The following is a 14463-nucleotide window of genomic DNA, read 5'->3' as shown; positions in this document are numbered from 1 at the left end:
GGTTTCCCAGGGCAAATTCAGAGATCTGGAGATCCCAGAAGCTCTTGCGTCCAAACCCATCTCCCTGTCTCTCTCCATGCCATGTTAAACTTGAAATAAAATGAAATGAAGGAACACTGAGAGGACTCTGAACATTTCCAGAGGACGTGACCTGGGGGATCGCATAGGCTTCTGGGAAGGGGTCTCCATCCCTATCCCCAGCGCTCTTTTCTTCCACTTAAGACCGGAACAGTGTTGGCAGGAGCGTTAGGGGCCGGTGCAAGGGGAGCAGCTTTCCCCTCCCACGTGCAGTCCGAGGCGGGGAGGGGTGGGGGAGAGTCCTGGCTCTGAGGCCTCAGAGGCCCTTAACTCGGCCTGGGGTCCCCCAGAGTGAAGCGTGCAGGCTCACTCGCACGCCGACGCCACAGATGTGACGCTAGTGATCTTGGTGGAGTCGTCAGACCAAGGCTGCAGGTTCTGCAGGGCGAAGAGCGACGAGTTGTGTACACACAGTGGGTCAGCCGGCAGCGGCTGAGCCAGGCTCTTCTGGAAGGCCTCCTGCTGCAGCTGCAGGAGGATGCGGTTTGCCTGCTGCCTCTCGGCCTCACGCTCCTCCGCGGTCTGTCGCCTGTACCGGGAACAAGCTGTTACCCGCCAGGGCACCAACCCGGCTCCCGCGCGTGCGAGGGTTCCGAGCGCGCTCCCGGGAGATAACTTCGGTGAACATGGCTCCTGTTTGCAGCCCCCAATTCCAATTTAGGCTGTTTTAACACATTCCAACTACTTGAGTGTCCTGACTCTGACAAAGGCTGGGAATACAGCCCAGGTGGTAGAGTGCTTGCCTCGCATGCAAAGGCCCTGGGTTCAATCCCCAGTGCCACGGGGTGGGGGGAGACTGGGAAACCCAAAAGTGGATGGAGCTGTATACCCATACTGTGGGTATGTCCGCTAGGCCTGAACTGCTGGGCCTCCCATCTGAGCGCAGCGCCCACACCCTCACCCCCTTAGCTAGGAGTAGGTTGGCAGATCGTCTCTCCCCACCAGTATGGGAGACCTGGAGCCGCCTCAAACCCAAAGAGCCTCATCTCCCCACGAGTACACAGAGGCAAAGACCAGCGTTTAGACCTCTCTTCTCTCCTTTCTCTGAACCTCCCCCAGGGCTCAGACCTCGTGCACCAAGCCCTGTGCCCTGCCCCGGGCTCCCGCCGGACCCACCAGCTTCCTCAGAGGCAGTCTTGGGAGGCGATGACTCACTTATTCCATTTAATGCCGCCCCTCCACCCTGTCAACTGAGATCAAACGTCTGTCTCTAAGGTGGACAGACCTAATGGGAGTCCCCGGGGCCTCCAGAAGCAATTTGTAGGCGATCGATGAAGCCGCGCGAAGCCTGCGAGGGCTTCTTCCAGCGGCCGCCGAGAGCCTCCTCGCGCCGCCCCTTCTGGACTTTTCATTCGGTGTATCTTTCTGCCTCTTTCTTCCCCTTGGTTCCTGCGTTTTAAACTGCACCCAAATGTTTCTCTTCATTCACTCTGTGTTTTGTCTATTGTTTTTTTTTTCCATCCCCTTCGTTTTCTCTGAATTAAGGGAATTTCTTTGAAACGAAAATGGCGAGTTTAATCATCCAATGCTTTCCTTTATTGTACATAAGATTTCCTTAGGTTGCCTGCCATGCTCCCTTTTTCTCTTGGAGTGGGGAATCTATCTTTGTCCCTCTCCTTTGTGTTTCAGTTTCTCTCTTTGCTGGTCGCTGCCTTTCTGGGTCCCCACTCTAGTTTGATGTGTGTGTGCGGGGGTTGCCTGGCTTCTTCCCCTCCCTTAGTCTACAATCCTTAGTAGGCCTTGAAAATACCAGCGACCCCTCCTAGCTAGCCCAGCTCCCTCTTTTACCAGTTTTCAAAGGGTTGAAACCGAGTCCCCCACCCCTTCCCCAGAGGCAGGAATGTTGATGGGGGGCGGTAGACTCGCGGGCCCGGGCTTCCTTTGTGGCCCCAAGGCGGAATCCCTAGCAGATTCCTCGCCTTCGTTCAGAAAAAGAGGAAACTCCAATTCCTTCCTCTCTCCCCGAGGCCCGCCCGGCCCGGCGCCGCCGCCTCCGACGACTTTGCCCAGACTCTTGCGCTCCCCCCACCCACCACCATCCAGAGCTTGAGCCTTCGAACTCGCGACAATGCGTTTGGACCCGAGAATGCGGGGTGCAAGAGGGTGTATCTGGAGAATGTTCCAGTGTCTGCAGGGAATAAGGCTACTTAGGGGTGTGGGGGACGCTTAGTGTCCGCAAAAGTAGGGGAGAGAGAAGAACGAAAACGAGAGGGGTTGACGTATAGCATGTGAAAAAAAATAAAAATAAAACGTGTAGTAAGTGTAATTGTAGTGGGTGACAGGAGAAAGGAAAATGTCTTTTTCTCACACACCCATCTGCTCCTAATTGATCCCCCTTTCAGCGGGACCCACGAAACCTAGTCACAGCCGGCGCGGATTGATTTTTTTCCTCCCAGGGTAGGGAACCCGGTGGGAGGAGGCAATCAGAAGGGCCCAGCCTGCGTTCTGGGGCCGCAGTCTCCCTGCAGGGAGTCTGGATGGAGCGCAGAAACAAGATGAGGCCCGTTTCTGCTTCCATGTCTCTGGGACAGAAGAGGTTTCCCCGGTAAATGAGAATTTGCACAATCAAAAAGCCTCTAAGGATTCACTGAGCCCAGAGGTCCCAGATACACAGTAGTCTAACACGCCTGTTTGCCCTAGCGGCGGCGGAGACCAGCCGCATCTACATCGGCACAGTTCAGAAAGTCCTGAAGCCACCGGTAAAACAGAGCTAAGTGTTTCCAGGCCCACCTGGCTATTGGTCTTGATTGCTTCTAGCTCCCCGCGAGCCTTGCAGAAGCCCGCTCCACCGAACCGATCAGAAACCAGCGAGGAGAGGGAGTCTGTTTGCCCAAAGAGAGCCAGCGAGCAAGCCGAGAGCAGCCAGAAACTGTGCCGCCCGCGGTAGGCCTTCCCTACGTGCTCACCTCCACTTCGTCCGCCGGTTCTGGAACCAGGTTTTGACCTGAGCGTCGGTCATTTTGAGCGCCTTGGCCAAAGCTGCGCGCTCCGCGGAGGCTAAGTACTTCTGGCGGTGGAAACGCTTCTCCAACTCGCAGATCTGCAGGCGCGTGAAGGACGTGCGCGGCTTCTTCTTCTTGGGGGGCGTCCGGTTCTGGTAGGGGTGACCTATACGGCGTGTTACAGTGAAGGGTGAGAGGGCCACTGGAGCGGGAGACAGACAGACGGCAGAGGCAAGCGGCAGAGCGTCAGGAGGCGTCCCAGGCCCGACACCACGCGAGTCTGCGAGCGCAGTGGCTGGACCCCTAAAAGCAAGACCACGATCCTCCCAGCAGCCCTCAGCTCCAAGCCCGCCACGGGAAAGGGCACCCTTCCGCCCGCCAGGCTGACGCCTCCTCAGCAGCCACCACCACCTAGGTCTTCCTAGCCCGGGGCTCCCCAAGCCCAGTGGCCTCCTTGCTCCCTTCCTCCCACCCAGGGTCAGTGTAAGGAGAGCTAAAGGTCACAGTCCCTGGCCTCCAACCTCAGAAAAGCAGGCCAACACTAAGAGGCAGAGGGTAATCAAGGTGCCTGACTCTAGGTCTTGACCTGAGCCGCCTTCACAGCACTTCACAGACATAGCATATACCAGGTGTGAACTTACAGATCTGTGCACACAAACAGGAGGATGTATACACCCATACAAGCACAGACACAGCACAAGCACACAGGACACAAGGCAATAGGAGGCCATAGTCATATACTCCCTCAGAACCTCTTTCAGTCCCAACACAGGACTAGGATGGACTGTGGCTCCCCAGAGTAAGCCCTGTGCTGAGTGTATAGACACACACACACAAACACACACACACACACACACAACAGTGGTCTCCCTGTCCCAGGATCCTAATATATGTATATCCAGGAGAGTGGGGTCCTAGTTGGGGGATCCTTCAGAGCCTTCAACACTGACCTAGTCTGGTTAGGGGAATGAGGTGGCACAAGGCTCTGCCTACTCAGGCCTGCCTGAGATCACCTGAGTTGGAGCATTGGGGCCCCATGAGTGAAGGTTCTTCCTGGAGGCCCACAAGGCAGCAGCTGTTCTGCTTCTGACACCCCCCCACACACACACACACACAGGCTTCTGCCACAGTCCCAGAATCTGGTCAGAAGCTCCAAATGCAGTCTCTGTGCTTCATAGAGGGCCTGGAATTCCTTGGGATTATCTAGCCACGTTTAGCTCTAAAATTCTTCTCCCAATGTCTTTGCACACGTGTGTACACCCACACATACACACACACACACACACACACACACTTTCACAGTTGGGCCCTGGAGCTGGGCTGGGAGTCCCAGCTGCAGCCAGCAGAGGCCTGGTTGTCCTACGTCCCCTCTCTAAGGCCCAGACCAGGAACAGAGTTCAATTCGAGGCAGTTTCCCAGTGGGGTTTGGGGATCTGGCCTGCGGGAGGATCATGGTCTCAGATCCAGGGAACGGGAAGTAAGGGCCTGGGGAACGGGCCGCCCCAGAGTCCGAGCTGAGTGCCCGGAGCGGAAGCGGGAGCGGAGGGACCCGGGACGAGCCAACGAAGGAGCTGAGAGGGCAGGAGCCAGCCGCTACCTAGTGCAGTAATCATCCCGAGAGTCGTCCTCCAGCCACGGATGCATTATTCATCCCGGAGACAACAGAGTTGGGCCCTGGCGAGGCCGCCCAGCCGGGACAGAAAGAAAATGAAGAGCAAGCTGTCTCAGGCGACTCAGCCCCGCGCTGCCACCGAGAGGAGAAAGTCTACTCTCCGACAAGGACCTGCCAGCTCTGCTTCGCGGGGAACCCGGCTCTTTGCCGGGCCTGACAGCACGATGGGCACGGGAACTTGGTGTGTGTATGGCGGGGCAGAGGTGGGAAACCCGTTCTTGCATCTAACTGTGGGGGTCCCAGCCTCGGTCAGAAAATCGCAGCCGGGGCGAAAGAAACACTTTGTTCACATCGCACCCCTTTCTCTGAGATCCCTGAGCCTCGAATGTTTATAGAAGATAGTCTTGAATCTACAACCTCTTCCCTCTACCTGACTGGACCCCAGGATCCCAAGAGAGGGGACCAAGGATTGCTTCTTGGAGCAGGGGTCCTGCAGGAGAGTTGGAGGGACCCAGGCTGCGAGAACTCTTGGAGCACAGCGATTCTGGGAACATAGAATTCGGCGGACCTCTGAACTTGGCGAAAGCGAGGAGAGGAGCTGGGCAACCTGGCACTCAGAGGGTTGTTCAGGGAGCCACCAAGCAGGGAAGGGGTAGTGCAGAGCCCGAGCCACGGCCAGGCGGGGCGCGCGCGGGCCGGACTCACCTGTGAACCTGTCCTTTGTGTATCTGCGGTTACTCTCCATCCAGGGGAAGGTGAGGCCGGTGAGGTTGTTGACACCCGGCACGGCAGGCACAGAGGGCACAGTGGGCAAGCCAGTAGCCAGGGGTTGGGGGTGGGCCACGGCTCCAGCTAGCGGCCTGTGCGCTGGCACCCGGATCACCCCGGCAGCGCTCAGCGCCCCCCCGCCGCCGCCGCTCCCTCCGCCGCCGCCGCCCGGACCAGGGCCGCCCGCCAAGGCCATGTTCACATTGTAGGAGCCGGCCAGCGGGCCCATGCTGCAGGCGCCGCTGCTGCTTGCGGAGCCGCCGGGGCCGCCCGGGCCGCCAGCGCCATAGGCCCCCGCGCCACCGGCCCCGGCCCCGGCTGCGGAGCCCCCGCCGCCATAAGTGTAAGCGCCTCCGACCAAACAGCCAAGGCCGTATTCTCCGTCCTGGAGGCGAGAGGCCGGCCCCATGCAGCCGCCTTGGTCCGGGCTGTTGAGGATCTGGTCAATGCCGAAGCTGATGGGCTCCGCGTGGCCCGGGTGGAGGTGGTGCGGACCCAGATGCTCCATGCTGGCCCCGGCCCCACAGGGGGGCCCGGGCGGCGGGTGCTTGCTGCGCTTGGTTATGGGGGGCAGCAAGCAGGGGGGCGCGGAGGCAACAGCGGCTCCTGGCTGCACCCGAGACTTGAAGACGAAGTGCGCAGAAGGGCTAAAGTAGGGGGGGAGGGGAGAGAGAGAAGGGGCTCCGTATTCTTCCCTTCTGCGGCTTCTCCTTCCCCTCTCCGGCTGCTTGCTCGCTGTTGACTCTGGGACATCAATCACCGGGCGAAAAAGCCCTGTGCTATCGAGCCTCGCAGTTTCGGCCGGGTCTCTCCATTGGCTGTACGCTGAGAGGAGCGGGGTGAATGACAGCGCGGGGGAGGGGGAGAGAGGGGGAGAGGAGGCCAGGAGCCCAGACAGATGCAAGAGCCAGAGACAGAGGGACAGAGACCAAGGCTTTGAGTAGTTCCTGTAGAGAGGGAAGAGGGGAACAATGAGGAGAGGCTTAGAATGAGAAAGAAAAGGAACAGGAAGTGGCCATTCCCAAGAATGGACAGACAGACAGACCCAAGGAGGGAGAAGTGAGAGTCCTTTGCCTCTCCTGGAAGGAGCCGCCCCCTCATTTTTGGACTGGGCCAAAGAAGTCCAGCCCACCAAGCCTCTGGGGACGGGTGTCCTGCCCAACTGGAGAATCTCCCCAAGGGCTCAGCTGGGAAACACCTGTCACTCAACCAGGCGATTTACTCCAACTTCAAGTCCGTCTTGTTAGAAGGTAGAAGACTTGTCTTCTCCCAGGTATGGAGCCCAGGCCCTGAGGCAGAAGGGTGAGTTCAGGCTTGTCCTTCTTTAAAACAGGGCCTGTGAACAGCTAGCTACATTATTGTTATAAAAAGCAGCAGCAAAACCAACTCAATCCCTTTAGAGAAATTAAGGAAGGTAAGACTTCCTGAAAGGCAGGTACGAGTCGAGTCGAGAGTTGGTTCAGGGCTTGCTGCTGGGGTGCTCCATCCTCAAGATACCCCTTTCCATTTAAATAAACACATTCTTCAAGAAGCAATCTCCACTGTGTTTGAATGAATCCAACCAGTTTGTTTTACTTTCCACCTAGCACCTAGCCCAGGTGGCTATTCCAAGCAAGAAGCCTTTAAACTGCAGTGAGAAGAAGGAATTATTCTGTTACTTTTGGAGTCTCAGGGCAGGAGACCTAAGGGCTTAAGGCAGTGGGGGCTGGGGTTGGTGGGACTAGGATCAGGGAAGTGCATCCAGGACAAATTTAGGCCTTTTCAAAGCTTTGCCTGTGGCTGCCTGGCTGAGAGCCCAAGAGAGAAGGAGGAAACTCCCTTTTTCTGCTTCCTCTCTTTCCCCTCTCCAGTAGGGAAAGGTCTGCTCCCTCCTAGGAGGGAAGCTCTGAGAAAGGGAGGTCCCATTCAGATTCAGCCTTCTGGGAGGGTTTATCTCTACCAGGTAAGATGCTAGAATGTGAAGGCTCACATTCTACCATTCAAGTCTCACTGTAATCTATTTGTTTTGGTCATGTCCATCACTTCCACTTGAAAAGATCTTCTTGAAGGCAGGAAGTGGTTTACTCATCTGTGTCCCCCAGCCAATACAGACCAAATCAATAAAATATGTTCATCTTGGTGAATAATGAATGAGTGGATCTTTAGTCAACAAATATGTATTGAGTACTTACTATGTGCCTGGCACTGTTATAGGTACTGGAGACACAGCAATGAACCAAACAAGGTTTCTGACTTCATGGAGATTACATTCTATGGAGGGGGGTCAGACAATAAACAAAGACGATAGGTCAAGTGCAACACACAGGGCTGTAATCTGTAAGTACTTGGGAGGCTGAGGAAGGAGGACAGCAAATTCAACTAGTCTGGGCAACTTAGCGAGACCTTGTCTCATAATTTTAAAAAAGTGGGGGAGGCTGGGAACATAGCTCAGTGGGATAGTGCCCCTGGGTTCTATCATCAGTACTGCAAATAAATAAATAAGCCAGATGTTAGTATTATATAGAACTATATAAACTTGACAGCAACCCTTTGAGATGAATATTATTCCAACTTTACAGATGGGAGGACTGGAGAGGCTAAGTTGGTATAGATCAAGATGGAAGAACTAGACTGGCCTTGCTTTTGTAGGTTAGCCTAGAAACCTGGCTGCTGGCTGGAAGCTGATCTACATGGGGGAAAACTCTGATCTCCAGCCAAGGGGACAAAGGCCCCCTTGAGATATGGGTTAGTAGTTGTTTATAACACTAAACAAAGCTATGAGAAGGAAAGTCCACTCCTTTAGTAGTTCTGTTACACCCCTCCCCCAATCCAGGTATTATACACAACCCAGAAGGTTCCAAAACTTATTTGGAAGTTGTTTAAATCTAAATGAGTCTCTTTCCTGGCTCTTATCTTGAAGGAACACAAATGTTTACTGAATAACTACTATGTGCCTGGTACCACATCACACATCTTACTTAAGACTCATAGTAATCCTGTAAAGTTAATATATATGTCCACTTTTTTATAGTTAATAAAACTGAATGAAATTTCATGGCAATAATTATTCATAACAACCAGAAAGTGTAAACAACTCAAATGCCCATCAAATAATGAATGTATAAACAAAATGTGACATATTCATTCAATGGAACATCATTCCACCCTAAAAAGAAATAAAAAAGAAAGTGCTGGTTCATGCTACAACAAAGATGAACCTAGGAAGCATTATACTAAGTGAAAGAAGCCAGGCACAAAAGGCCATATGATTCCATTTAAATGAAATTTCCAACATAGACAAATTCATACAGGTAGAAAGTAGATTTGTGGTTGCCAGAGGTTGGGAGGAGAGGGACAGGGAAGTGACTGCCAATGGGTACCAAGTTTTGTTTTGGAATGATGAAAAGATTCCATTAGATAGTGGTAAATGTTGCACAATTTTGTGAATATACTAAGAAATGCTGAATTGTACATATTAAAGGCTGAATCCTGTGGTGCATGAATTATATTTCCTTCTTAAAAATTTTTTTAAAAAGGGACTGGGAGTGTACTCAGTGCTAGAGTACTGGCCTACCATGTGTGAAGCCCTGGATTCAATCCCTAACAAAGGAAGAAAGGAAAGAAATGAAAACTGAGACTCAGTGAGGTGAACAAACCTGCCCAAGTTTCTGTAAGCAGAAAAGGATTGATCTGAATCCCCAAAACTGAACTATTTCCTCCTGTAGGAGATTGAAAAAATCATGGGAAGGGCGCCATAGTGCCTTTGAGGTTGAATCCCAATGGATTTACTCCTTTTCTAACCACAGTTCTTTTTGCCTACTGCAGTTAAAATCCTATACTTCTAGATTAGCTTCAGAACAACTTCTCTTTGCCACCCTCTGGCCAGTATATGAAAGTACTTGAGTTTTCCTAATATTCTCCTCTTCCTCTCTTCTTCTCCCTCCAGAAATGTACCTTTCCAGGTTCTGACCTTCCAACCCTGTCTCTTCCAACCCTTTGGCATCTGCCTGACTCACCTCTTAAACTCCTCCGATCTAGCACCAGTTGTCCAGGGTGCCAGGGAGGAAACTTTGCCCTTGCTGGCCCAGGTTGGCAGAGGTCACAGCTCCTAGTGATCAACTAAGATTGTCCAGCTCTTCTCATCAAAATCTAGCACCTGAGGGATAGCCTGGCTTTCCTCTGCCCTCCCCCTTCCTTACCTTCTTATCTAAGTAAACTTTTATCCCAATCCACTTCTGAGGTAGTTCTGTGACTCCACTTGACCTCAGTCCTCCAATGGGATAGTTATTGAGGACCAGGGCTACCTTTTTGGTCCTTGCCTAGAAAGATAAGACAAAGGGGTTAGAATTTGTTGGGTTCTTGCCTTTTCTGCATCTCCTGGAAGTGCTGTTACCTGAGCACCATACTGCAGGACGGAAAGTCTTCTAAAGTGGGGGAAGGACAGTGACACAGAGCTTGTGTTTATTTGGTGCAGGTTCTGTGTTTCCACTGTACTTAGCATTCCTTGCAGAGAGTTACTGCTAGGGAAGAGGAGGGCTGGGAAGGAAGCAGGACTCACAAAGCACTGAGATGTCCTAGTTGCCTTCAATCACAGTAATTATTTCTCTTTTCACCCTCCAATAATTCTGTGTTTTTGTTATCTTCAGTTTACAGATGAGAAAACCTCAAGGTACTGAAAGTTAGGCAGGGGCAGAGACTAGACTTCAGCACTGCTTTGGGACTCCACTATCACAAGCTGCTTCCTCAACACTCACCTTGGCTCTTGCCTTGCAGGACTATCTTGTACTCTTGAGCCTAGGTGAGTGCAGACCCTTTTCTCCAGTCCTGAGGCCACCTGGTAACTCCTGTCCCCCAACACCATCTCCCCCTCACCAGCTGAATAAAGAAGTGTCTCCAATTAAAGGGGGAGCAGCTGGGGCTGAGGCCAGAGCTGGGGGTGGAGAGAAGGACGGGGAAGGTCCCAGGGGGAAGCCTCTTTGGATCCCACACAGCTCCCTCCCCCCTCTGGGAGAGACCCTTGGGCCAGGGGTTGTCCTTTAGCTTAGGGGTATATGTGGTAACTTAATTACTTTGTTCATGGGACTGTATATCTACAAGGGGAAAGACGGATGTGAAAGTACATGTGACGGTGAGGGTTGAGAGGGCTGTGCAGATGTCCTGAGCATGTCTTTAAGGAATAATTTTTTTAAATTATTCCATGAATATTTATTGAGTGTCTATTACATATCAGGCACTGTGTTGGGCTGTTGAGATACAACTGCAAGTGAAACACATGTTGGTAAGATTGTTGGAGGAGAGAAGGAGTTTGGGTTGTTTCTACAACTGAGTTTTTCCCATGAGGTATGTGTGAGAATATAAGTGAATGTGTGTTTTCTGCAACAGCATGTGAGTGCTGGTTTCTATAAATGTTCCTCTGTGCTGCGCACATATGTGTGAAAATATTAGTGTAATAATGGTGTGTGTGTGTGTGTCTGGGAGGATGTCTTATATTCTAATATAGTTGTCAGGGAAATGGCCATATGTGGGTCTGTGGGGAGTGGGGAGACAGGGATGCCTAATGGATATCCTGCAAAGAAAGAAATATGTAAGGGGATGTGTAACATGCAGTGGTCCATGGCAGGACCCTTGGGGGGTTTGTATTTTTTTAAAAATATATTTTTATTAGTTGTTGATGGACCTTTATTTTATTTACTTATTTTTATGTGGTGCTGAGAATCGAACCCAGTGCCTCAAACATACTAGGCAAGCTCTCTACCACTGAGTCACAATCCAGCCCCTGCTTGGATTCTTATTCCAAAGGAAGCTATAGGCTCCACCACCCCAGGCATCAAGCTAAGGTCTCTAGTCTCTCTCTGAAAAACTCCCTTTCAAGGAAGGCCCAGAGACTCTCAAATCCCACCATTCAGCACTCCATCTGGACAAAATATCCCTGCCCCCATCACACACACACTGGAGATTGAACCCAAGGCTTTACACAAGCTAGGCAAGCACTCCACCCTATGCTACATCCCCAGACCTTTTTATTTTATTTTGAGACAGGGTCTAGGAGCCTCAGCCTCCCAAGTAGCTGGGACTACAGGCACATGACCCCAGACTATAACAAAAATGCCTTTGATAAGGATATCTTTGATGCTAAGTCTCCTCTCAGGATGTCAGAACTCCAGAAAGGATCCGACAGGCTTTGTGCTGAGAAAGCTCAGGGCAGGGAATACCTGATGGCCTTGCCCACCACCTCTGCTCCCAGATAGCTCCCAAATAGCTCCCTGGGCATGGTATTTAGCTGTCCAACCTTTGGCCCCAGGAGGAAAGCTCAACCTAGGACTCAGAGCCTCTGTGGGCTGGCCTCAACTTCTCCAATCCTTGGTGTCTACCCTGGGCACTATCCTGGGTTCTACTCTGCTGACCAGATGAGTCTGTACCCCAGTGTACAGAATTTTAGGCACCAGAGGGCATCCGATCCTCCCCAACTGAGATGTGGAGAAAACCAATGTAGAGAGCTCAAGCCAGCTCCAGACCAGGCCTGCAGAGCTTCCCAGGGCACCATCATCCTCCAGGAACCATCCTACTTCCTGTATTGAGTCTGACTGGGGACTGCCGCAGTCTGGATCTCCTCCAGTTTCGGGCTCCCCAACTTGGAGCTGGAAAAGAGATGAATAAGGCAAGCTTCCTAGCCGAGCCAAGACCCAGCAGTGGCCAGATTCTCATTTCCTCGACCCCTCTGGGAGGGTAGATTTGGCCTCAGGGGAAGAGCTGATGAAGACCTCCAAGAGCCCCTAGGTGCTTGGGCTTCCTTGGCGTGGGCAGGTCTGGTTATTTCCAGGGTGATCAGGACTCAGTTTGCAAGTCGGAAGCCGCTGGCGCTGGCTGAGCCATTACCAAGCTGTGCTGGGAGTGGAAAACCCTGCAGCATAGAATGAGGGGGCCCTCAGGGACCTCTGCCTCCACGCCGGGAGCCTGGTGGATCTAGGGAGTGTTCTTGGAATAAATGAATTGAGTTGCAGTCCACTTTGAAATTAACTCAAGTTCCTCTTCCATCAAAAAAGCACCCAGGGAGGTGAGGGGGTAACGGACTCGGCCCAGGAGACCCAGCTGCTGATGACGGTAGTTAGTAGTGGGGTAATGTACCGCACACGGTGTCCTGAATGCACAAGGAAACAGCATACACACAAATGGTGACATACAGACAAATCGGAACACCCCAGGCTTTCCAGATTCTGTGTTGGCGCAGATACACAGACCCGCACTCACCCCTAACTTGCAAACACAGGCGTGCGATCCCCACAGGTGCCCACAAGTCCTTCAGGCGTCCATACACAGGTACCCCCTAGATGCACCCAACTGCACCCACAGACCCTGCAGCATAGATTGAGATTAAACAAAACCAAACCTTGTCCTTAGTGCACGCACCCTGGCGGGTCACTATACACCCGCTCACACACCCACAGGTGCACGCACTTCCGCACGACCATCCAGCTCAGAGTTTTAAAAACCGCTGCATCTCTCTCCATCTCACACTTCGATGGCCACACTGAGCACACAGGCCACCACACAGTTTCCCAACTTTCCCGGGGAGGCCCGGGTCGCCGAGAAGGGGCGGGGAACACGGCGAGCCGCAGGTGCCAGAAGCGGGGTTGGGGAGCGCCGAAGGGGGAGGGGTAGAATCCATATGCATGGACTCCGCGCACAAAGAGCAGCTGCCCAGAGACAGAGCCCCGGCGGGCCCAGAGTTGCACCGTGGCGGCGGCGGCGGCCCAACTAATTGAATTAGGTCGGCCTAGTCCTGCCACCCGCGCGCCACCCGCGTCCGCTTTGCCACCGGTCCCCGGCCGCCGCAGGCGCTCGTTGGGTGCCGAGGGACGGGTTGAGGGAAGGAGGCGCCGCCTCCTGAGCCCCGGCCCGAGGCGGCCTCTCCCCCCGGAAATAATCCATTGTCCCGCAGGCTGCGCTCGGCTCTGGGCTCTCGGGGTCCCCAACTGGACTGCGACGCTGTGATTAATGGGACTGCGGTGAGGGAGCTGACATGGGGAGGGGCCTCGGCCCTCCTCCGCTCATCCTTCTCCCTCAGCTGCCCCGAGTTCCGGTGCCTCTTCTCCGCTCTAATCTGAGGGATCTAGGGCAGCGGGGGAAAGGAGAGGAAGGCTGCTGGTAGGAATCAGAGTTGGGTGCCTTAGTGAGTGTGGCATGGAATATCTGGCGAGTCTGCATGCCCAGCGGTCTGCGTGAATGTGCCAGTGCATCCAGAGCTCTAAGCCCTGCACAATGCGGTGGGGCCTGTGTGCATGGTAAGTGTACTATGTGCAGGGTGGGAATGTGGAGCTGTGTGTAGTTAGGCATAATTGGGGTGTGTCAGGAGATGAAAGCTCCCACTTCTGAGGACCACACTAGCCCTAATGCCAAGAAGCTGGGTTTGAACTCTGGCAATGCCGTGGATCCCTCAGTAAGTGCCTGGCTAGGATCTGCCCTCTTGTCAAGCTTAGATTTGGGGTCACTTCACCCCAAGCCCCAATCTCTAGCAGTTGACAGTGTGATTCCTTTCCCCGCTTCCTTGCCATCCACTGTCCTGGATAGCAGAGAAGCCCAGCATTTTTTATTCAGCTGGTCTTCTACTTTTGGTATTCTCTGTAGTATATTCTGTTTCAATACTAGTAGAGCTCTCCTCTTGTCCTCTGTCCTGGGGGTTGAACCCAAGACACTTTACCACTGAGCTACACCCCTGACCCTTTTTATGTTTTTTCTTTGAGTTGGGCTCTTGCTAGGTTGCCCAAGTTGGCTCAAACTTGCCACCCTCTTGCCACAACCCCAACCCTATCACTGGGATTATAGATGTGCACCAAGATATTTGGCTCAGTATAATGGTGCTTTGATTTTGGGGTCACAGAGCTATCCCCCTCCAACTCACAGGAAGGCCCTCATATGTAATTAGGAAATAATTCCTCTGTCTGAGGTAGCCTGTAACACCTGGGACAGAAAGCACGTCTGTGTGTCTATTCTGTTTCTGAACTGAAGCACATTGGTGCAGACCAAAGTCCCATTTTGTCCTTCGATGCTGACATTCACCTACTCAATCTTGATAGGAGTGAGACT

At 53.0% G+C, this 14463-nt stretch overlaps 1 protein-coding gene across 1 annotated transcript; it reads right to left on the bottom strand.

Annotated features, from left to right (window-relative positions):
• Positions 1-384: 384 nt before the first annotated feature.
• On the bottom strand, positions 385-5908 carry Tlx1 (T cell leukemia homeobox 1). Its single transcript, XM_026407933.2, has 3 exons — positions 5338-5908; positions 2985-3186; positions 385-607 (listed from the first exon to the last, which is right to left on the bottom strand). Exons 1-3 carry the CDS (start codon positions 5906-5908, stop codon positions 385-387), a joined length of 996 nt encoding a protein of 331 aa, XP_026263718.1.
• Between the last annotated feature and the right edge of the window lie 8555 nt (positions 5909-14463).

The sequence above is a fragment of the Urocitellus parryii genome, chromosome 5, assembly GCF_045843805.1.
Source record: "Urocitellus parryii isolate mUroPar1 chromosome 5, mUroPar1.hap1, whole genome shotgun sequence".
Taxonomy (NCBI): domain Eukaryota; kingdom Metazoa; phylum Chordata; class Mammalia; order Rodentia; family Sciuridae; genus Urocitellus; species Urocitellus parryii.
Note: the sequence above shows the minus strand (reverse complement) of the source record. Positions and strands in the feature narration are given on the sequence as shown.